The sequence below is a fragment of the Pollicipes pollicipes genome, unplaced genomic scaffold, assembly GCF_011947565.3.
Source record: "Pollicipes pollicipes isolate AB1234 unplaced genomic scaffold, Ppol_2.1 Scaffold_4881;HRSCAF=5763_pilon_pilon_pilon, whole genome shotgun sequence".
NCBI classification, from domain to species: Eukaryota; Metazoa; Arthropoda; class Thecostraca; order Pollicipedomorpha; family Pollicipedidae; genus Pollicipes; species Pollicipes pollicipes.
Window position 1 is genome coordinate 56,125,506 of NW_023596576.1, and position 24,402 is coordinate 56,149,907.

Consider the following 24,402-nt stretch of genomic DNA (forward strand, 5'->3'; position numbering starts at 1 on the left):
GTGTATCTGTTCCATGAATGTGACACCATAAAAGCGTTGGTGGCCGAATCCCGTTGGTTCGGAAGTATCAGTTGCAATTGTGTCTGAAGAGGATGCACGCCATTTAGCAGCAGTCCCCCCCAAAAAAAACAAAATGAATGATCTTCTAACAAGCCACAGGGGTTTGTTGTCTGCCAACGGTTTGCACGTGTTTGGAGATACTAGCGCCACCTGATGTTCAGTGGCATGCTGCGCCACCTATTCGGGGACGTTATGTCGGCTGCCTTACCCTGCCATCTAGTGGTTGAGTTGTGCTCTGGTGTTTGTAGATATTGCCGCTAGGTTTGAAGAGTTCGAACAGAATCAGGTCCTGAGTGATGACCTAACTTTTCCATTGTGCAGGGATGTAGCCGCATCCTAACATCTAAAAAATCGGCATTCTGTCTATAGCGCTACACAGAAGGAATAGATGTACAATGACATTTGCATGCCGAACATTTATTTGATTAGTTTCGCCTCTGTACCAACAACACACCGTTGTGAGCTACGCTTTTCAAACATGATGGAAGATGGTTGTTACGATAAGCATTCTTATGTAGCTTAAGCAAATCGCAGATGCTGGTTCCATTTCCTTCTTCCCTTGGCATACGCAGGAATGTCCTCTCTCGAGTGCCAAAATCATGCGGCCGATCAACACAGCCCTGTGTGTATGACTCCGCTCCAGCGTGCCATTCGTGGACGCCAAGCGAGGCAGGAAGATAAGGTGATTTTTATAGGAAGATAAGGTGACCATTCTCGCCTCTTCCTCCAGCCTTGTATTACAAGATGGGAATGCTTGGATGGCTCACGAGGCAAAGCTGCCAACGTGGTGACGAAGTTCCGTAAAGGATAGACTAATGCTATGTATAATGTCGGCCAAAGAGAGCACGCTGGAAACCAAACAGTCGAAAACTACTGGGCAAGGAGGGCTTGGACGCAAATTGGATCGGTTGTTCAGGCTGTTTGGAGCCGCTGGAACCTCAGAATAGTTCACGCGCCCAATCTGATTATCGTTCATGTTTAGATGACAGGGCTGTTGACGGCGGCGCCAGGGCGTAGTCTTAGATATTTTCTTCAATTTTGTTCTTCCATGCTGACTGAAAGGTAGTACATGCATTTTGTATGTCAGTCTTGCATGGTGGCTAAAATTGATACACAATAAACATAAGTTCAATGGTGGCCCGGAGCGAAGGACATCGAGGACTTGAAATATATACCCAATGAAATCAATTAGCTCGTGCACGGTCAGTAGCAAATGCCTTGTCCCTAATTAAGATGTTGCGTCATTGACCGAAGCCCCACCTTCCGCACCATTCCTCTGCCTCTCACACATAGATCAGTCATCACAGCCCACGATCCGTTGTTATTTTGGTAAGCAAGTATCTGCGTTCTTACTCCAAACAAACGTAACCAGCGGTAGTTGGGTGTCATTACAACCGATCGTCCGATCGTAGAAGACGCCGCCTCGTGACGTGTCGTCCCGTTCAGGGGCCCGCCTCGATCGTGGCGAAGCGTCACGCTCAGGGGCCGCCTCGACGGTGACGAGGTGTCCTGCTCAGGGGCCCGCCTCGATCGTGGCGAAGCGTCACGCTCAGGGGCCCGCCGAGCATAAGGTCTGCATCCGGTGTGCCACTCCCTTGGTACAGATGGGGATCAAGGTCTAATGCGTCTTTATGCGGAGCTTTCACGGCAGATGTACTATCAGTCAGACCGAGGTGGTCTAAACAAGGACCTGGCGTGCCTAGGAGTTAGATAACACATTGTGTTTACGACTAAGCTGTGATCCCATGAACAAAATCGGTGAAATATGTGCGACATTGCACTATGACATTTCGCTGCATTGCAACATAACCTTGCATCGCTGAAGGTGAATAGTATATTTTCTCATCGTGCGGACACTGGTTTGGCTGGGTACACTGGCTGTTTCTTAACCTAGCATCGTTTCGAGGTCGTCTGAGATTTACAACGTGAAGACGATTTTGGTCCACAAGCGCCCATAGGCCCATGCAAAAGCTCTGAAACATTGGGAGAGGGTCGGGATCAAATCCCTCAAAGATGCGGAATGCTTCATCCGTAGTTCATGAACTACCATCGATATCATGTAGAGTTGTTTCGAAATACCAATGCCGACTGACCAAGTTAAACTGACGCTGCAGGTGAGGTGTGTCGGGGGCCCTCCACAGTCGCCAGTCGGGTCTGGCGCCGGGGGGGGGGAGGGAGGGGGAGGGGCAGCTCTGTTGTCCAGTCCGCGTCCGATCCATGCCTTCCTCTCTCGTCCTGACGCCGGATGTCCCTCTGTGGTCCGCGTACTCCGGCCCGTGGCGCTCAGAACCGCCGTCCGGCCGGCCCGTTCCGGCGGAACGGGAGGCCCGTTAGCGTCTGCCGCGCCGTCCATATGGTGTGGTGCTGTCGCGGCGGCGGCGGCCGCGCCCGGCCCGGCCCGGCCCGGCCCGTCCCGGCTCGGCGTGCCACGAGGCGGGCCGGCTCCCACGGCAGGCTTGCCGCCGCCGGTCGGAAGCCGCCCGGAAGCGACGAGCGCTCCTCGTCGCGGATTTGGGCCAGCGCTGATCAGGGGATAAGCCCGGTAAGGCGGTCAGCGCCGCTCGCGGACGAGTAGTCGGGCCGCGCTGTCGGCGGCGGGTCCAGCAGGAGCGGGCGACTCCGCTCGGAACGAGCCCAGTACTTGTTGGGCCAGGCTGACGCCGTCATTGTTCTCGCCTCTGCATGGAGAGAAGTGGCTTTAAAGTGGACCAAATAAAGCGAACTAGTCCAAGAGGCCAGACACTAACAGGTCCAATGCACATATCCTCAGCTAGCTGGTTTCCGGCCGGCTCTCGTGGGTTTTTGTGCGGACATATTCCGGCGAACTCCATAACGGTGCAGTGAATGGGTTTGAACACCGGGGAGTTCCGCTGTGGCGCACCAGTCGTAATGGCCGTGTATGGTGACGGCCCGGATACTTGCGGCGTGAGCATTACGGCCCTGGAACTCAGTTGGTCGTGGTGACAGCCGATCCAGCATCACAGACGACGGGACGCTCAATGACACTGGGAGCAATCTATAAGCAACTCTTGTGACTAACGCGCTAGTGACCTGCTTTTTGAACAGCCTTTGGATGAATAAGGCATCAGAGTGTACGATCTTTCTGATATCTGAGATCGATTGTTGGCTGGGAACGGCGCAGGAATACAAAGCAGCGAGACGGCCCACTAATAACACAGAAACTGGGCGCAGCCAGCGCAGGGACGTCCAGCGACCTCCACCGCAGCCGCGCTCTCCAGACAAGCACGCCAATCCACTGCCCGATGTTTGATAACTTCAGCCGCGTCATTCAGTACCGACATGGAACCAGGAGACGTCGTCTGCGGCTGATTCGTGGTCATCTGTACGGTGCCAAAGTGGTCTCTGCCTCTCCATGGCACTGCCGTTGATCTGCTTGCCTGGCTCACTGACTGTGACTGACCTGCCGGGCACGGAACCCCGACTGAGCCTGTCTGACTGAAGCATCGACGAGCCATGAGCCGTGCCAAGCTGACTGAAACCTTCCAGGCGTCTCCCAAACTCATGGCAAGGTTCTGAAGCGCTGGAAAATAGATAAGGACAGGTTTGGTCCCCATAAATGTGCCTCGCAGCCCCGGGAGGGATAGAGACAAGCAAATGGGACAGATACTGGGCGATTGCACAACGAACATCGATGTCTGGCGACTGGTTCCTGAGTTTGGTTTCTACACACTGTGCGGCAGTGTGCCGGTTCGGTTGAGTGGACGAGATGTGGGCCAACCGACCCTGGGCGGTGCCTGGGACCGCGGCTGGTTGTGGGCTCGAACTGCGGAAACCGCGATACAGATGCACGAGCCGTCACGCCAATTAGCCGGCACTGTGCCAGCACCGATTGTGGGGCAACGGCCGACCGAAAGCGTGCCGCCGGGGAAAAAGCTTGTGCGTGCCGCGCGATATGCGGCGTGGAGGCGTTTGCAGCCACTGTGCGCATGCGCCGTGACCGGTCCGCGGCGCCCACCACCGTCTCACCACCTGCCGCACGGCGCACACACCAATAAACGCCAGCCCATTTACCCGAACGCCGGAATGGATTGGGCCGTCTGAGCGTGTTGGGGCGTATGGGCGTCCGTTAGAGCCGCGCGTTTTTCTGGTGCGGCGCACGTGCCTTACCGCGGGCGGCGTCTGCTGGACCGCCCGACGCACGCAATCGCCGCCGTCTCGCAGGAAACACAGGCAGCACCGCGCCGCAGCAGATCCGAGGGCAGACGCGTCCTTCTGTCGGCCTCCTGGGGGGGGGGGGGGGGGGTAGGAGACTGCTGGGCTTTCGCCGGCAGCGACGGAGTCCCGCGGAGCGCTGGCGTGCGGCGACGGAGATCCCCGCGGTGCGAAACCCGGAGCGCCGAGGAAAAGGGTTTGTCGGCGCAAAACCCGTGAAATTCGTCATCGTCCGCCTCGCTCCAGAAGATGGAAAGCTGATATGGCGCTGCGAAGCCGGGTGAAAAACGGCGGAATCATCTTTCACCGCATTGTACCCGTGCCGCTGTCTCTCTACGGCCGGGGTGATGCTCGTGTTGGAGCGTCTCGTCTGCTTGGCAGCTCCAGCCGCTAGAGACACGTCCCCACACTGGATGGATAAGCAGCGGGAGATGCAATGGGCACGTGCATAGACTAATCACGACCGGCTTAACGAATTCCGGGGAGTAAGTCCGCTCCTGCCCTGTATCTCGAAGTCGTGTTCCGTTGCATCGATTAATCTCTGTTTTATTGATATGCAGGCGGTGACAATGGCCGCTTAGTGAGAGCAAGGTCATGTCGATGAATATTTTAGTCATGTGACATGACCTTGAGTGCTTCATAACACGGGCAACCGTGAGTTAGGGTGGTGGTACCCCTCACTTGGCTGGCAAATCTATGCCGGCTCGTGCGCTCTTATGGTTTGCACTTACGCGGCGCATGCACTTCGTGTGCCCTTACCCGAAGTGCAAGTCATGTGTCCTTGCTGTTGGTAGGAGGCATGCATAATGCATGCGCAGCCGCACACTGCAGCTGTAAGGGCGCCACATTTGACCACACTAACCAGCTCTCAAGCCGACCTTGACTTGGAAGCTGGTTAAGTCAGGCTGTCGGTAGAGCATGCGGCACAAACCGCACGCTTCCTTGTGTTGTACGCTGACCATGTTGGCGTGGTGAGGGGACGTTTCACGCTCCCTGTCGTCCTTCACTCGGGCGCTGAACACCGGCATGATGTGGGGACATGCGATGCAGCATATGCTGTGATGACATGAGACAGGTCTGTCCGACGGCTGCTGGTAGTGGTGACAGGCATCTGTTGGGGAGTATACACTACCCTCGTGTCCCGCGTCAGCGGACCGAGCAAACCGCGTGGACCAGCGGTCCGAAGGATGCCAGTCTCTCGTGTCGCTGAGACCTTGCGGGTGGTCGCTGGCCGCAGGAGCGGCGAGAAAGGCGGAAGGCAGATGGAGGGCGCCCGGATCGCTGCCGAAGTGTCCGGCCATAACCGGTCCGCTTCCCGCCCTCTCCACGATGGCCCATGACATTGAAACAGTCCTGTCTCCCGAAGCATCAGCGGCCACAGCGCTGATAACGAGGGCGTAGGAATGATCAGGCGTCTCTGCACCGCGCCTCAGTTTCCAGGGGACTGGACGCAGCTGCTGGAGCGTCAGGGGTAGGACTTGCTGCCAGAAGGAAATCATTCCAAATGCGATACAAACCGTCCAAACAGGCAGAAGCGCCACCCCAGCTGCCGCGAAAATGGTCACGGATGCCAGAAAAAGTACCCTCGTCGTCAGCATACGGAATCACAGCTGTCTGAGGGCGGGTCGCAGCTGCCAAGAGACGGACTCCCAGCTGGGAAGGATAGCCTCTCAGCTGAATCACAGCGATAAGCACGAACTGGCCGCCGTTGGCGCTTCTGAGGACGCCGCCGGATGTTGACGGTGGTCGGTGGCTGCCAGGGCCCGGTCAAAGGCCCCGCCCGCGGCGGCGGCGGGCGTGCCACCGGCGCTGCGTGGCGCGTTGTCCTCTCACGGAGCGGCGCTTTCGCGCTCGCCAACAACAGCAGACTATTTCAGCTCGTGCGTCACCGCTGAGTTCACACCCCGGCCCGGCGGGGGTCCGTCAGCGGCACCTCCGGCGGCGCTGGCGGCCGCGCTCGCCCAGCCTCCAGCCGCGCCCGCCCAGCCTCCAGCAGCGCTCGCCCAGCCTCCAGTCGCTACCGCCCAGCCTCCAGTGGCGCCCGGTACGGTTCCGCCTCGCTACACCCTCTGCCTGTCTGCGCGGCCCCGTTCGCAGCCTCGCCACAGTGGCCGGGGAGTTACTGGCCGACGACTTGAGCGCTAACGAGGCACAATTGGCACAGTGTGCCCAGCCAGGACCTGACCGACCGCGAGTCTGGCAGAGCGGGCCGGCTAAGGGCCGGGGAGCGGACCGGCGCCCGCGGCACGCGCCGGCTGTGAGGCCGTCCTGCGGGGCAATGGACAAGTAGTGTCGCTGATGAAAGGAGCTGCAACGGATTTAGTCCTTGCCCTCGGTGTTTGCGGATGGCAAGACCGGGTAGACTGTTACACAGAAGCGGCCGGGCCCGGTCCCAGTCGCCTGAGGCGCCGGGTAGTCCGTCACACGGAAGCGGCCGGGCCCGGTCCCAGCCGCCAGGGGTGAGGTCGGTGACCCCGGCTGTGTTGCCTGCACTCGTGGGCTGCGCTCGCGGTGAAAGGTAAACCGAGAGCTTCCTGTCCGGGTCACTGAGCCGGCAAGCGAATCGCGATCCGCGCATCTGGCGCGGCTCAGTCCGGTTCCCATGCGGTGCAAAGGTCGGTCGAACTAAATCGATTGCCCGGAACGGCGATTTCTCCTCTCATGCAGCGCCGACTGGCGAATTCCGCTTTCTTACAACCGATCCAGCCATGCACTTGCGTAACGGCTCAACGTGCATTCGGGACACCGTCCGATGTGGCGACCCCCGTTTCAGCTGGGGATCTTTCACCCCATCAGGAAGAACAACCCCCGACCGCGTGGCAGGAGACGGCCTTTCTCTCGCGATTCACAGCCATACTCGCTGGGCCCACTCCGCAGTGCCCCCCCCCCCCCCCTAGCTGGCCGTGCTTGTTTTCAGAACTCGTGCCCGGCGAGCGCACTGGGTTCGCGCTCGGTTCGCGCTCGGCTCGCGCTCGGTACACGCTCGGCTCGCGCTCGGCTCGCGCTCGGTTCGCGCTCGGTTCGTGCGCGGCACGCCACCGGTATGCCGGCAGCGACGACGCGCCGGCCAGGTGTGTCGGTCGGCTTCGAACCCCATCCGGCGGGCGGCGCTGGAATGCGCGTGTTCCGGCCGCCGGGAGGGGAGCAGACGGCACGCGGCGTGGATGGGCCGGAGCCCTGGGCTCTGTCAGGGAACGCTCGACAGGAGCGGACGACTGGCGGTCGCAGGCCGACGGGAGGATTACACAGAGCGTGGGCTGGGGACAGACGATTCAATGGATGGTTTTATGTGCAATAAAAGAAAGACACGAGATCATTTATTTTGCTTTTTACGAGGCATCGACATATTTCTGCAACATGATACCAGACCGGTAGCGGGAATCAAGCCTCGACTCGACATGTGGTCGTGAGCAAATGATTTTTCCAGCTGCGCTTCGATGTCCCCAGGAGAGCAGGTCAGTGCACTGGCTGCAGCAGGGCGACCCTGCAGTGTGCGGGTGAGAGGCAGGGCCTGGCCGCGAACGCTAGCATTCACGGCACCAGGGATAGGGCATTTGTTCTTTGCCACTGGGCCGACGATCCTGCTCTTAGCTCGGAGCACATGGTCTTAAGCGTCACAGCCGTGCTGTCTGAGAGCGCCGTGCGGCGCTGCGGCTCTGGATCGCGTGTCCCCTGGCAGGCGTGGCAGGCCGCCGTCCTCCGCGCTCGGTTGTACGGGTCAGGTACAGCGGTTACTCCGTGAGAGCCGGCTGGCCGTGTGGCGGTACGCCGGAACTCCGACCGTCAGACTGGACGTTCCGGCGGCTCCAGCGGCCGGCGGCCGGCGGCCAGGGCGGCCGCCGCTGGAGCCGCGGCGGAAGATGTGACGTGGCGATATGGTGAGCCACCGCCGACGCCGCGTCGGCTGACAGGCTGGATGACGGACAGATGCCGCGATACACTGAGCCGCCAACCGCTCTGGGTCGAGCCGGCGCGCACCTTCACCAGGTGACCTTGGCAGCTCCCAGCGGCCGGCCGGCAGCTGGCGTCGTAAATTCACATCGCTCCAGACGATCGGCCTGTGCAGGCATCTCCGCCGGCGCAGCTCATTACGGAGCCGGGTCGGCGCCGCTTCCTGCCGCGCCGCGAGCGTCCGCGCCGCGTCCGCCGCCGCTGGGCGCGCCGCTCTGCCAGGCGAGCCGCCCCGCCCCCGTCTGTGGGACGGACATGGCGCTTCCGCCTCCCCCTGGACCGGCGCCGGCCGCGCGACGGTTGGACGCCGCGGGAGGTCGCCGGAGGAAAAACCTCATTAGACTGGCATTAATGCATGGGAATTAGCCGCGAGGAGCGTGAGGACCGCCGGGCGCAAAGTAGCGGTCACTCGACGGAGGTGGGCTGGCCGTGTCCGCCGACAGCTGGCGTGCTGCTGACGGCTGGCGAACAAACGGTATCGGAATGTCTGCCTCCAGGCGCGTCCCGCGGCCGACGCGGGGATGGTAACCCGACACGTGGCGATGCCACGATCCCGCCTGTTGCCAGCGGCGCATCCTGTCGACGCGATCACGTCCGTGCTGACGTCACCTGGGCACCTGCAGCGCGCCGACCAGAGGCAGTGCGCGGCCGACTGGTGGGCTTATCAGATCGAAACGACGGGCGGACCAGGAGCGGGGCCTTTCCGGGAGTCGCAAGAGCAGGGCAGTGACTGCTGAACACCAGGCACGGGTTAGCGCCCTCGAATTCGGTACCCGGCAGCGGCCGCTATTCTGTCGGGGCCGCGTGTGAGGTCAGGCGCCGCCGCGCGGCTGTGTTGCCCGCGCCGGTCGCCGGTCAGCAGGTGCTGTGCCGCCGGCCGCCTGCCTGCCGACTGAGACACACGGCCGGCTGCCGAACGTCCCCTCGAGTCGCTCCGGTGCTGCCTGCAGCCGTGTAGTGTACTCCAGGGCTGCACCGTTTGCGATGTTTTCGTCGAAACGTCTAGAAACGTCGAGAGATGTTTTCCACATCAAGGCCGGCCAGATCGCTGGTGCTGCCATATGAAGTTTTTTTTGCCTCAGGCTGTGGCATCGAATCCCCGTAACATATCTGGGGAGATCGCATTTCCATCCTTGATGGAATTAACCTCCGAGCCTCGAGGCTCTGCTAGCGCATCTCAGGTTGCTTCGTCCCGGACGCATGGTTCAGAACGTAGGAAGTTAGTTTTGAACATGCCTTGTTTGCAAACCAGAACCAAACGCCAACATTGGGTGATGTGCTGAGCGACCAGTGCGAGAACCATTTACACTTACGTATCATTACATTTGTATTTATGTTATTTTCGCCGTAGATTGCCTTGTTAGTTATATATTATCATATCGTATTCACAGCCTGCCCTTTTTTGCACGTCCTGAACTTTCCTGCGATCTCTTTACGAGTCGGCTTAATCTTGCGATGATCAATGTTTGGGTGTTGTGTACGAGTCTTATGTGACAAGAATAAAGAAGAGGGCGGTTTTTCTCGCCTCATGCCACGACTCCGCGATTTACATCGCCGGACAGTGAAGGTTTTTTGTGGGATACATCAGTGATCCATGACGGTTGGTGTAGTGAGCCATATCGGATGGCTCAGTGACCCGTGCCGGTAGGATCAGTGACCCTTGTCGACTGGCTCAGTGACCCATATCGGATGGTTCAAAGATCAAAATCTTTTGATTCATCGGCTCGTCTTACCTGTCGCTCACGCACAGATAACCCATTTTAGAGAACGTGCCGACACCACCAGCTCGTTAATCCGCGTCACGATTGTCTCCCATTTCGCCGCTCCTTGGCCCGAGGACCGCTCGTTGTCACGCGCCGCTCCCGAAGTTTGCATCGGCGCCGACGTTCGGCCGGGCCCGTCGGCGGGCCCGGGCGCGGGACGTCGACTATTGGCGAGTTGCGGCCGCCGTCCGCGTCAGCGCCCGCCGCGGCCTAACTGGATCACGGGGAGGAGGGCGTGTCCGCGTCGGCACCCCGGGCGGCTCCACACCGGGACCACGTGACTGAGCTGCGTCGACGCGTCACCAGTCACGTGTGTCGCGGCAGTCTTCGCCGCCACGTCAGGGTGATACACCCCCGTCGGGACGGGCCGGCTTCCGTACCGCCGGGCTGAAAGGCGGACGTTCCCCGGTGGCGGTGGGCGCGGAGCGCGCCACCCGCCCGTCGCGTCGCACCGCGCCGTGTTTGGCACCGGCCGGGGCCCGGGCGCGCCGCCGGCCGGCCCGGTGCCGCGTCGCCGACCCGTGACGGTCGCCGCTGCCGCCGCTGACACGGATCGGCGGCGAGCGCGGCGCGCCCGCCGCCGCCCAGTGTCGCCGCGTACGCTGCGTCGGACGGCGGCGCCTGGTGACGGCGGACCGGTGACGGCGGACCAGCGACGGCCCGCTCAGTCGGCGCGCGGGCGGAGCGTGGGCAGCGGCGCCGCCTCCGACGCCGGTCGGAGCGTGCGTGGTGCGAGTGCTGCACGGGGCTTCTGTCGTGTCACGTGCGTCGGTGCGGTAACGTGAGAGCGACTGAGCCCTGTGGCGCGCGGTATTACTGAGCGGCGGACGGGAAGGATTTCTGCAGCTTTTCCAGCGGCTGTGCCGGATTGAGGGCAGCTGGTTTACGGACTGCGTCTGGATTAACTAGCCCGGGCATTGTCCATCAGTGTACTGCTTTCCACGGCGGCAAGTGAGCCAAACATTTGAACCGTCATTGGACAAGCACTCTGCCTACGATCAACTCGACGAGTGCTGTAACGCGTCTGACAGCGTGCGCGCGAGGAGCCCACGCCACGGGGAGAGGATCCACGCACGCTAGCCGCCGTCCCTGCCACAGCGTGCCGATCACCAGCGAATTGGCCGGCTCGCCGCAGGGAAAGTCAGGAGCCGACGGCTTGGCAGATGCTGTCCGTGCGGAGAAACCGCAGGCTGACGTGAGCGGCAGCGCCGGCCCGTTCACCTACGGCCCCCCGCCGTCACCGCACACACAGTGCCGATTACGCGTGCTCGCGTGCCGTACGACGTCCGACGCGGCGTGCGCGGTTCCGGTCCTAGCGCGCGGCGGCGTTGCACCGGCGCCGCTCGCGCCGAACCGGTGCGGTCGGTAGTGTGCCGGCGGCAGCTGCGGAGCGCCCTGCGCATCGACTGCCTCCTCCGGATCCGCCCCCTGCGGCGAGGGGCGCACGCCCCCACCGCCGCCGCCGATTGGTCGGCCGGGTCACGTGACCGGTGCCGGCATGCACGTTTCGGACGTGCGGCACGCGGCGCGGCTGCCCGAGAGCAGCATGGAGCGGCGCCGCGTGCAGGCCTACATCGACAGCCTGGGCGGCTACTCGCGCTCGCTGCCCAAGTCGTTCACCAAGTGTTTGGGCGTGCTCAAGTCCCCGCAGGCGGCGCGACACAGCTGCAGCCCGGCGGGGCGGGCGGACCGCGAGCCAAGCACGCCGCCGCGCGCCGGTCGCACCCCGGACCTCGGGGAGGAGGCGGCGGCGGCGACACGGCCGGCCACGTGCGGACGGAGCCGCGGCCGCCAGCTGTACGCCCGCCTGGTAGCGCGCACCAAGAGCCGGGACCGGCGCTCCACTCTGCCAGCGCACATTGGACGGTTGTACCGGCAGCATACGGCGGCCGAGTTGGGCCGCGCCAGAGCCGGACCGAGAGGCGACCGACGGTAAGTACAGCTGAGGTCGGCTCAGGCTCGCCGCAGGCTCCCAGCTACAGCCAGCTTCACGGTAGCGAGCGCCACGGTAGCGAGCGCCACGGTAGCGAGTGCCACGGTAGCGAGCGCCACGGTAGCGAGCACCACGGCAGCGAGTGCCACGGCGGTGGGGCTTTTCACGATTCGAGTGTTTGTAGTTGATTCGGGCCCAGCTCAACGTTCGGGGCCTTGTTGATTCGGGGCTTGTTGATTTTGTACGCTCCGCGCTTGATAAGCCCGCTAATTTCAAAAGGTCCTGGGTGACGTGCTCCGTTGTGCGCGCCGATGTGGTGAGTCACCACTCAACACGCGACAATTATGGGTTTGAGACCGGCGAAATAGCCACCCTTTCAGCGGGCGAGATCAGCGCGGAATTGATTTTGGGCGGCGAGCGTGGTGTGGGTTTGTTCTCAGTAAATTGGGTTCGCCCACTCGAGACGACTCAGTCGTGACTGGTGCACGGCTTCGAAACTCGGCGAATTCGCGCGTTCGTCCCGATTTCCGGGGCCCAGTTGTGAACCGGCTGTGACGCGCACTCTCACGGCCTGCTCGGCCGCCTCATCAGGCGCCGACCGCGCTGATGGATTTTTGCCCGCGCACTCAACGAGCGTGGCGGCAAGGACTTTCTCGGCCTGCGCGCGGGAGCGCCCGCCCCTGCGACCGGTCGGCTGGGGTGCACAGCCCGGCCGAGCCAGTGCGCGGCGTGCTTCCCGACGTGGCCGCCAGAGGCCTGGGCCGCAGCGTCACCAGGCGCCTCGGCTACGGTCCCAGCCTGTGAGAACGGCCTGACGAAGAACATCGTCATCATCAGGCGGACGCGTAGCGGGAATCAAGCCGGGTTTGGCGGGGAGAGTCTGGAGGTAATGGGTCTGCGGTAACAAGACAGCAGCAGCCGGATCGCGCGTATATCGTACCCCATGCGGCGGCGGGGGGGGGGGGGGGCCGCGTGTGCAACTGGCTCCTGGAACGAACACGTCGACCACGGGACAATGCCAGTTGGTGGGAGCCGGCCGCGGCCGGCGCCTGAGACAATGCCGACCGGTGGGACAGTGCCAGGGCCGACCGGCCGACAGTGACCCCGCGACCCGCCGGGACCTGCCTCGACCCCGTTCACGCGCGCCACCGCCGCCCCTGTGCCGCTGACACCGCCACCCGCCGGCCTTGACCGCCCCTGCTGGGCGGCGGGCGGCCCATCAGCACCGGGCCCGGTGCGTCCGCCCCCCTCCCCCTCCCCCTCCCCGCGGCCCGGCCACGCCGGCGGCCGTGCCTACGTCGAACTGTCAACACGTGTCGCGCGTGAGCTGACTCACCCGGCGGCGGCGGCGGCGGAGCGGCGGCCCGGTCGGGTCGCCGACCTGAGCAGGTCAGGGGGTTCTCGGCTCCCGATGCCGTTGGCGGGGGGGGGGGGGGGCGTACCCGCCGCCGGTGGGCGGGGTTGCTCGGGAAGGGGAGAAGGTTGCATCTGCCGGACATCGGGCATTGCTCGTGCGGGCGCCAACGGCGGCAGCGGCGGCGAGCACTCGACCGTGATGTGATGGTGTATTTGATCCACTGGCTGCACTGACGCTTGGAAGCTGCTGCCGGCCGGCGCGACGAAAATAGGCCGAACCGTGGTGTCGGTCAACCTGTCCAGAAGCCCGTCTTATAAACGAGCGGAAGCAAAACAACTCACGTGCGTTATTGGTAATCGATAAGAACCTTTTGCAACCTTCATACGCGCCTCGTGCGGCTAGGCAGGGAGCGGCGCTGTTCTCATTGTGGATGCAGTGTAAGTAAGATCTCATCTGAGGTTGCTGTCAGTTCATGTAATTTGTTTACGGACGTCTCGAGTCGCCCCGAGGAATACCATGGCTCGGCTGAGTTAGCGTTCCATGTTAGCGCCACGGCAGCGGGCGATATGTAGCAGACCAATGGACGTCACTTATCGACGGGTATGCGGGCTGGGCCGGCGTTATCGAGCGTGAACTCCCTGGAGACGGGGAGAGATCGCGGTCGGAGACGACGCTCGGCCGGCGCACCGACGGCAGATGGCGAGGGAAAGGATTAGAGACAGCTAGCTGTTTACATTCGATCAAAATACTCGGCCGTGATTTGGCACCAGACCGGTCCCAGTCTAAACTGGGAGTGGAGTTTCACGAAGGCTCGGAGAAACTTCACACGGTCGAGGCGGGACCGTTAGAGGTACGGACGGTAGGCGCAGATGCCACCGCTCTGTCACACGACACTGTCGGGCATGAGCGCGTCAACATTAAAAGACACGCGGCTAACTGTAACTAGACAACACGTGGGACTAAACGAGTCCGTTGTACCCCGCATTGTATTTTGCTTTTGTGATGCTGTACCCCCAGTGATCAAAAGTGTATTGCCGATACGCGTAATTAACAAAACGTTCGTCTCGGCTTTGATCGAGGAATCGATTTCCCCTAGCAGAGACGTCAAACACTGGGGTGATTCGTTCGGTAGAAACTGCGTGACATCTGCTTGGCTATACACAATGCAGTGCTGGAACGGAACCAAACTCAGAGGAAACTCCCTAAGGATGAGAAATGACAATCGGTTTACAGGTGGGACCACAATAACCCTTCTTTGAGAAGACGAGACTGTTCAGAGACCTAAGCTCATGCCGCCGAAAGACCCCGGCTCCCGTCTGCTGGTGCTGGGCCCAGTCCAGCTCTGAATGCTGGCTTGCCTGACGCTACTTTACAGACCGGTTGGTGCGATTGCTTTGCGTGACGCCAGAGGCACAGCTTCTCAGAGGTAATCGTGCGACGGCATGGTTAATGAGTGTGCGCCGACAATGAATGGCCGGGTACGCACCGTCTCTGTTGCGCTATCCTGTCAGCGAGCTTTAAGAGCGCTCGGTAATTAACGACCGCCTGACACAACGGCGGAGCGCCAGCTCGCATGGCAGAAGACCATGCCACTGCTCTCTGTCATCATTTGATTAAAATTCTGTCGTCATGCAGGCATGCGCGTGACGCAAGCTCAATTTGGCGAAATAAGCATGATGCTGAGAAGTTATTAGAGTGGACAATTAGCTTGCATCACGATGCAACAACGCTGCGAGTCTGGCGCTCATATTCGCATGTTGCGCAGCGACGCCCTCAGACGTCGGTTAAGCTGTCCGAGTTAGCTGAGGGCTGATGTCACCGGCGTCGAGATTAAAGCACAGTGTTCGCCGTAATCAGTCGGCTGGGATGTCGGTCCGGCGCAGTACACGAGAGTGCTCCATGCTGTTAATAGTTCCGTGGCGTGCTTTCGCCTTGTCAGTTTTTACGCTTATTTGCCGTGGCATTCGCGTTTGCATGGCTCCTGCCGCCGGCCGCCGTCGAGGTCCTACGGACGACTGCTGTGACGCGCGCTGCCGTCGGCCCCTCGTCGGTGCCGACGGGACTGGACAGTTCGAGCGCCGCCCACGCGGCGGCTGGGCTGCGGGGCCAACACCCTGCCGCCGCTCCGCCGCCGGGGAAGCCAGCCGACCTCGCCTGCGTGCCGTCAGAGCCGCGTGCCGATCCCCGGCCCGGCTGGGGGCGCCGTCCCCACAGCTGCGCCCCGGCGGAGCCTGGCTCAGCCGCGGCTGCAAAGGCGGCCGCCCGCGGCCCGGGCCGCAGCTGGCGGCGCCGGACAGAGGACGCTGCTGGGACCGCAGGGTCGCGCCGCGAGATAACGTTCATTTTCCGGTTCCTGTGCCTGAGGCGGCCGAGTGGCATGCCGCAGTCCTCTCTGTGCCGCCACGTCGTGCCGTTGGCGACGCTCCAGCGCTGCATTCAGGCAGTTGACCGCTCGCACCGCCACCCCCATCCGTCTGACCTTTAAATGTGGTACCCGTCGGAAGTGAATCATCGCCCCTCCGTCGCGTGCGCCACCACGGCCGAACTGTGATCGGTGCTCGATGAGAGCGACTCGCGCTCATTCGACAGTGATTCCTTGCGCCAAGCCGTCTCGTCGAGTCCCGGGAGTCCCTTGCCGAGTCCGTGGACTCCTCCGCTCGTAAGGTCCCGCCGCTGGTACGATCGAGAGCGAGTCCGGCGCGCGCGGCTCGACTCCAGCCCGTGGCGGCGGCGGTGTTCCGAGAGCTCGCGCCGCCGGCGGCCGGGTGTCGTGATGTGGAGCTCGCTCGTGCGTCGCAGCCACGAGCGCGGTGAGTGACGCCGGCGTGACGCGGCCCGTCACGCGCCCTCGTCTCGTGCCTCCGGTCACGGGCCGACGACGTTGGCGCCGTCGGCTGACGAGCAGCGCGCGCCTCACGCCGGTCGTGCCACTTTCACTTTCGCCAGCCGACGGGCCGTGCGCTGACAGCGGACGAGCGCGAGATAACACCCGTCGGAGCGTGACACGGAGTGGCCGCCACGGCCGGCCAGCGCTGCTCTATCGCTGCTGGTGCTGTCGTGTCGTCGCTTGCGAACGTTAGAGGCTAATGACGCGTTTTTCAAACGGTGTTACGTCACGCCCTCGTCGTTCTCGAGCATCTCGATTTTTCCGGTCGATAACGTAGTGGCGTCGTGGGTAAGGGGTTAGGGGGGGCGGCATAGGACCGCATTCCAACCAATCACTCACGTCCTCCGCGTACGCCAGGCCCTTCGGCTGCACCACGAGCTCACGAGAGGCTCAGGCCCAGCCGGTCCTTTGGTGATGCGCGCTCGCCGACCTTCTGTGACCCCGACCCGGCCTGTGGTGACTTCAGGAGTGTACGGCCCGCCAGCGACAACTCGACGCAGAAAGGTAAATTACCTTTGCCGCTCCCCTCCACGGTCGGTTTTGGGTCTTTTGATGATGTGGACGAAGCTCGCATGCGATGTGAGCGCAATGGGAATGGGCTATCACGTCAACCGGCTCTCTTCGCGCGCATTGAGCATGGACAATATCGACTGGCTTTGCGCTTACTGAGGTGGGACCACCGACGTTCAGCTCACGTGCATACTAGGGGAGTCGGCGGTTTTCGGTGCATCCCCGACTTCAAGCATGGTTGACAACGATGGTGGACAATCCTTCGAGCGCAATGCATCGTTGCCTTCTCGATGTTACCTGTCGTTAACGGTCCCATGGCACCGCCCCGCTGGAACCGGCCGCACGTCACGTTCAGGCGGTCGGTGGTCTCTCGAGCTCCGCCGCCTCACTCGGCTCGTGCCGCACTTGGAGGTGAAGACCCCCCCCCCCCCCCGATGACGCCACTTCAAGCGTGGCCATTGAAAGGCAATATCAAATGGAGGCCGTCCAATCGCAACATGTCTGCGGCGCCAGCTCGTGTGCGAAACACGCTGACGGCGGCACGCCGCGGGTCACGAGCGAGGTGAAGGGATCACGGCCTATCAAGGAAGGGGTCACGACCTATCTGGGGAGGGGTCACGACCGAGGTGGTCATCGGAGAGGGGCGCTTGGTGCCCGGTATTGGCCAGACATGTAGACGGGGGCCACCATATTCTTCCCCCTGAGTCCAGCCCTTTACATTAGGTATTGAGCCATTGTGCAAAAATGCGGTCCAAGGTCGCGGGAGCGCTGGCGAAATTTGGCATCCCTCGGATGCAAATCCGGATGACGTGCCTGGCATTGTTTGGCAGCGGCTGCGGACCGGAGCGAGGGTCTGGCGGCGGGTGTGGGTGTCGGATTACACGCCGAGACGGCTCTCAGCGGGGCTCGCTCCCACCCGAGCTCGGCCGCCGATGTCCGTGTGCTGGCGTGAGTGCGGGGTCTCACGCAGAGGCGACCCTGAGCCGCATTCTCACCCGCGCCCCGGCCTGTGTGGGCGGGCGTCGGCTCGCACGCTCAGCTGTCCCTGAACCTCACACGCCGGTGGTGATCGGTGGAGGTTGTATCACTTCTCCTATGGGATCGCTTATGCATGATGCTGCACGAGATCGTGCACCATTAGGGAGGAGACGGAACCAGTGTCGGAAGAAGGCTGCTTCTCGTCGAGTGCCTTATGGGTCCGGCGTGTCTCATTGTCGGAATGATCCTCTGCTCCTCCGTGCAATGCGTCACACCCTGTGCTGTAAATGATTGTGCGCAGGAGGCTCCGTTGGCTGCTACGCTCCGGCTCCTGGGCTCCTATCACGCTACTCGAACGGTTGACGTGTCGTTGCTGTGCAATTACACCCCCGCGGCTGCTTAGGCGTACATGGTTTTCTACCCGCGCAGCTGACCCGCAGTGGGTTGCCCTTGCTCCCTCCCTGCGACCGTGCGGGGCCGGCCGGGCACGGCCACCACGCCACGGGTCGGTACGGTCCGGTCGGAACGGAGAAGCGACCGCCCGTATCACCTATAGACCGTCGACCTCATAGCTCAGCTTATGTTAAACGCCAGTTCAGGTCCCGTGTCTTTAGATTTGGTGGCAACCAGCAAGCCCACTGTATGACGCACGGCGACACTAGTGGTGCCATCTAGGAGCTAGTGTTCGACCTGCAAGGTCGGCTGTGCTCCGCCACTGCTCGCGGGGACATCTACTGGCAGCGGCTGAAAGTAATCTGTGGGAGTTCCGCGCGAACTCTGCATTCGTCAGTCCAATGCAGGCAGCTCGCCTGGCGACGGTGCAGAACCTGTGTTACCATGCAGGCAACACCTCTCCCGACCGCAGAGCCGCATTAATCGGATGTATCTGTTGCTGTGTCATACTTAACTCCTGTTAGGCATTTCATCATCCTGCTGGTGACGGGGTACATTACTTAACCTATGATCCCAATCTTTCCGTTTATCAGTCCTCTGATAGATGAGTGGGCGAATGCGCGGGCGGCGCGGCGATGTGCACCGCGTCCGTATGCGCGCCGCAGCCCCAGCCACTGCTGCTGCGGTGCACGGCGCCGGCGTATACGACGACGCCCCTACAGTCCCGGCGGCTGGCTCGGGTTGTTTGAGTGGGTGCTGTGCGCGTGCGGAGGGTGCCAGGCCGCGCCCTGCCGACAGTCGAGCCGTGCCGCTGTGTCCGGCGGCGCCTGGCCCGGACCGGGCTCGTGGTCTCCGGAACCGCGGCTGATCGGGGGCCGCGTTATCAGGCTGGTGTCCGCTCGGCCTCGGCGCGAGCTCAGTGGTGGAACAGGGGCGACGAGGAGCCGAGCGGCGTCGCGCGCGGCGAGGCCCCTGGACCGGGGTCAAAGGCCTGTCACACCGAGCGTCAGACCTCGTGCGTCAAGACCCAGACACCTGGCAGACCAAGACTCGAAGACATCGCAGGCCGGGCTGAAACAACTGGTGTCCGACACTATAAGTAACCGTTCCACGAGACCTGCCGACTCGGCGGCCGTCGTGGCGGGCTTGTCTCGCGGTCGGACGGTCGGCGGGATAAGCTCCTGCCGGACTCCTGCGACTCCGCGACCGTGACACGCTGGAGCGTTGCGGGGGCGCACTCGTGCCTCGCCGCCAATCCTGTGATTCAGAGCGTCTGGCGGTACCAGCGGCGGACATGACGGCGGCGTAGTTCGCAGTATTTCAGCGCGTTAGCGCCAATGGGGCCGTCGCGGCGTGGTGCCGTCCGTGCAGCTAGAGCCATGGGATTACCAGACCCCATGATCACCTCCTCCCAATCATAGGATTGGATGATATATGAGCTCTAAACGGCTGGAGGTAAGCGTCGTTACGTCAGCGAGGGAAATACTACGCTCGATTTCGGCATTAGATCGCCATCGGGCCGTCACCTCCCAGCATTACGCTGGTCTGGAAAACGCCTGATGTAACGCAGGCGTGAATTGCCGATGGTGTGGCTTCCAACGGGTAAAGATAGAGGGAACTCCGTAACACTGGTCGCCATGCATCGCCTGCTGCTCGCCATCCCGCGGTAACCGCAAACGGCAGGCCCCACTGCGCCTTTGATCGGTGCCGACGCTGACGAAACACCGCGGAAGGGCCCACTGCCCCCGGCGCCGGACGGCGGTAGCGTCGCGGACAGATCGAGCGAGTCGCAAGTCATGTCTGCGCCGGGGCGTCGCTCCCAGTTCTACGTGGACCTGCCCTCTGAGGTCACCGATCGCGCCGTCACCCAGGATTCGTTGGCGCCGCAGCTCTGCGCGAGCCCGCCAGCTGACGTGGTGGATCATGCAGGTCGCTCGAGATTCGTCGTCGTCGCAGTTCTACGTAAGCCTTCACCCCTGCGTCACTGGTCATGCGGCCAAGCAGGAACCGCAGGTCAAGATCGAGGTGGTTGACTTGACAGGTAATGGTGTCTGGTGGCTGTGGCGCATGCTGCGCGGTCACTCCCTGACCTGACCTGATTTGCTCCGGCTTTCTGAACCCATCGGGCTAAGCCATCTGACCTTACTACCAGATCTGACCTGACTTGACCTGGCCGCCGCGCAATGCGCGATAAACGTCGTAGTCTAATCTGTTGATCTGTTGATCTAATCTGTTGTTGATTTGCAAGGGACGCTTCTGCCTGACGTCCGCCCTGGGCGAAGCTGATCCAGTCCTCGCCGCGGGCGGACAGCTCAGGCTGTTTCCCCCGCCGGCTGGCTTGACGGCTGAGCCGTTGGACGCCCAAACGTGCCGCGTTTGATTGGCTGTGCTCGGGGCCTTTATCGAGGCGGGCAGTTCAAGGCCCCACACGTCGGACCGCTCGTGCCTGAAGCACACGTGGGCGATCACGGAAGCCCTGCGCGTGAGTGGAGCCGTGTGGGAGCCGCGCCGGCCGCGCTGACCGCTGCGATAACTTCTTCGTACCGACATAGCACGGCTTACCGGCATGCGCGGGCAGATTGGCAAAGAAACTATCTCCGACTGGCATTCATGCGCGGTTTGATTTGATGCATTAACTCTGCCTTGATGGAGAAATCGCTTCGTTCCACGGCAAACTCAAGTGGTGCTTTGCATCCGGACGGAAATCCGGCCCGTCTGCTCGTGGCCATTGGAGCAACTCAACATAAAACTGACCTTCACCTCTCCACGTAGTGGTTTCGCTTTCGCCTCCCAGATCTCCTCGTCGACGAGGTGCTGGTCTTCTGCTGGCCGGCCTCCAGCGCCAGCACCCCGGGGCGCGTTATGACGGGGCAAAACTGGCCCATTGTTTTAGCCGTTGCACGTCTCACACGCCTCTCCTGGTCAAACATGGACTCTAGCCAAACACGTGGGCATTGGCTTCCGCGTCAGCGGCCTATCGGCCGTCAGACGGCGCAACCGACGGCGCGCCACTCAGCGACGCCGCAGGGAGGCCTCGACCCGGCCTGGGTCCGCTCGAGCAGCCCTCAAGGTCCGTCTCGGGTCCGAGCTCGGTGTCAGACGCGGGCAGCCTGCCTCGCCGCAGGCTGACTTCGTGTGGGGGGAGGGGGAGGGGGAGGGGGTGGAAAGTAGCCCCAGGTCCGCCTGAGACCCGGCCTGAAATCTCTCCAGGTCTCTTGGTTGACCTCAGTGGCGGGCGGGCTGGACGTCTCCGGACGTCAGTGGATCCGGACGGGCTGGCGGAGGGCTGCGGCGGGCAACCTGTCGGTTCCACAGCCAAGCAGTCCCGCTCGTCCGGTCTCCGGCGACGGGACGGCGAACCGGGAACGAACGCCAGTGTTCTTGGTTAGACTCGGAGGCCAAGTGAAGAGCGTGGAGACTCCGGTGCCATGTGAAGAGCGAGGGATCTCGTGCTCTGTGGTGAAATGGCCTTCAGCCTGAAACTGCTGACCCTGAGCGGGGTGGTCTGTAGTCGATTAGCAAACTGCCAAGGCGTTAGTGAGCCTCCGTTGGTGAACAGATGTTGGTGTCTGATTGACAAGCCTATTGACAGAACACCTGGTCCATGTATCTTGTAATTCAGCTGTGCTCGCTTTTTCCGCCGTGCTGCGCCATCGCGTATTCTGTCCCATGCATACTCATATCATTCTCGTCAAACTTGCGGCCATTTATGATCCACAAACCATGTTTGTAAATGTATCCGCGTGGTCTAGTGAATTCGGTGAATTTTGATTACAACAGTAAATAAACAAGGCCATTGTGCAAGTCTTATTCAGATGACGTAATGGCTACAAAGAATGCTTGAGCCACAACATGTGTTAGCTGGTCCAGGACATGTTACTATAGCATGCCATGCTCATAAGTACCAGTAATGGGTACTACTGCAGCGTTATGAGGGCGCTTGCGCGAAACCCATCTGCAAAAAGCGTGGGCGCAATTTAGCACGGAATGGTTGAAAAGCGTTCAGCGAACTGCCCTGTGACTACGTCATCGGTGGTCTGGCGGCTGAGCCTAGGTTCACAGAGGAGTCGGCTCAGCACGGCGATGTATGTGCATACCTCTATGCATTGACCAGTAAATGGAGACATATACAGTGTTGCAAACTTGTCTTTCAGTCCGGTGGTTTGTTTCAGAAGTCTCCCACTCCATGCTCTCGTTGACTGTCCGGGCGCGGTCCGTTTGTTGTGCTAGACAAGGCGAACAGATTTACCTATCCGTCCGTCTCGACGTCTTCCCGTTTGTGCTGGACTGGAGCTCCCGTGCGGCGGAGGGGCAAGGGGGGGGGAACCACATATCCGAAGTGGGTGGGTTGGTGGGTGAGTGGGCCCCGGGACAGCCGTGCGCCGGCCTCGAGCCGGCCGCGGCCCGGCGGCCAGTCGTCAGTCCCGCCGCCGGCCGACCGGTCGCCGTCCCCCGCTCCGCTCCGGCGCCGGTGTGGGCAGCAGAGTCACGCCCGGTGTGGACAGTGTCACGCTAGTCACGCCCGGTGTGACGGACTTGGCGAGTGCGGCAGTCACGCCGCGTGTGGACGGAGGTGCCCCGTTACGGAGACCCGCCTGCGCGCCCGGTGAGCGCGCGGTCTCTTCTCCAGGCGTCCCGTCGTCGCGAGGCCGCGTGTCCGGCCTCACCGCTAGTGGGACCCTCACGCCGGCACCTCCACACGGCACCGGTCCGCCGCCGACACGCGCCACGTGACCCGTACACGGGCCCGGCGCGGCGGCCCCCTCCACGTGGCCGGACCGTTTGGCGTGCGGTGACTCGGGGAATCTCCGGTCGGAGCCGAGCGGCTTTGGCGGCTCAGCGCGGGCGGCGCTGGATGGAGCGGGCGTGCGCCGGCCGTCTGCGGTCGACTGCTCACGCCGGCCGGGCTCGCTCGCCCCGGCTAGCCCCGAGCTGGCGCTGCGATCCGGCCACTCGGCGCTGCGGCGTGCACCGGAGCTGACCGCCCGCTCGTGACGTGACGTGACGTGACGTGACGCGTGACCCGGCTGCCTGACCGGAGGTCGTCGGCGGGCCGGGCGCGGTCGCGGGCTGCCGGCATGAGGATCCGCTTCGTGTCGCCCCCCACGCCGGAGCCGTGCAGGAGGCGCGCTCGCTGCGCGCAGCGGCGACAAGGTACGGGCCGTGCGGCGCCGCCGGCGAGGGTTTCCTGTCCCCAGAGTCTGGTACGTGGCGACCTGCCCGAAACGGGCCCCTGTCCTGTCGGAACGGTGTTCGCTAGAGCACACCAAGCCCATCTTGGGACTGGTATCGATTGGAGTTTTGAAGGCCGCTCACTTAGTTACGTTCCTGTCTGCAGTTGTGCAAGGGCCATCCAGGCGCCAGTCCTGCCCCTAGAGGCCCCAGGAGCTTGGCATGCCGGGCTTGGCATGTGGCGTCCGGCGTGCCTGCACGGAACCATGGCCTATTTACGCGTGCCGTAGTTTTGTCCGCAATTGAAGCTGCTTAGCCCGTAGATCGCCTTGGAAAAATATATTAGTCATAGATAACCCGTCGGCTTGATTGCTTTGCGCACATTGGAGCGGATGGCGTGCCGTTGCAGGGCGATGGGGACGTGTTTTCCTGACCGGCTGCCGCCTGCGGTGCGCGTGCGGCGTGATGCCGTGGGGAAAGGGCGAGGGGGGGGGGGGGCGGGCACCTCACCGCGAGTTCGCCGGCGACAGCTGACGGCCGCCGTTGACGCGTCGTCCGGTGATGGCCCGCCGGCCGGCGTGAGGCGCCGCTCGGTGTCCCGCCGGCGTCGGCGGCGGCCGGCCCCCAATGGTCAGACTGGCTCCGCCGGCGCCCGCCGCCGCTCGGTCCTGCGACTCGGTCTGCACGCGCCGGACGAGCCGACGGATCGGGGACGGGTGTGACGGACTGGCCGGCCGGCTCGCTGACAACTCGGCCCGATGGACGCTGTGTGGCCGGCTGTTTGACAAGCCGTCATCCGAAGACAAGACCCCCCCTCCCCCTCCTTCCCTCCTCACGCTCGCCCCCAGGCGAGGTCCAGGCGTCGGTTCGCCTCGCACATTTGCCGCTTAGTTGGCGCTGGCCATGGCGGCCAGGGCGGCGCGCGTTTCGCGCCGTGTCGTGCCGACGCCTCCGCTGTTGAAGCCGAATGTGGTCCCTGTCGGAACGGACCGTGTGTGTGTTATGCCGGCGCCTCCCCTGCCGGGGCCGACGGTGTGTGTGGCGCCGGCGCGTGGACGACCGTCTGACAGCTACATGGTGGGCGAGGCCTTGTTGGGCGGCTGACACCGAGCAGGTCGCGTGTAATCGTGTTTATTTACGCGACGTTGGCACGTTGGACTGCACACAGCTGCCACATACTGCGCGTTCTGCATGCCTGATACGGCGCAGGATGATGGCTTGATGT

At 62.5% G+C, this 24,402-nt stretch overlaps 1 protein-coding gene across 1 annotated transcript in view; it reads left to right on the forward strand.

Annotated features, from left to right (window-relative positions):
• The window catches only part of LOC119100626 (uncharacterized), a 112,611-nt gene that overhangs the window by 47,136 nt on the left and 41,073 nt on the right, over window positions 1-24,402 (forward strand). The window contains exon 5 of the mRNA XM_037223703.1: window positions 16,482-16,628. Coding sequence (XP_037079598.1) covers window positions 16,482-16,628 — 147 coding nt within the window. The remainder of the gene's footprint in view (window positions 1-16,481; window positions 16,629-24,402) is intronic.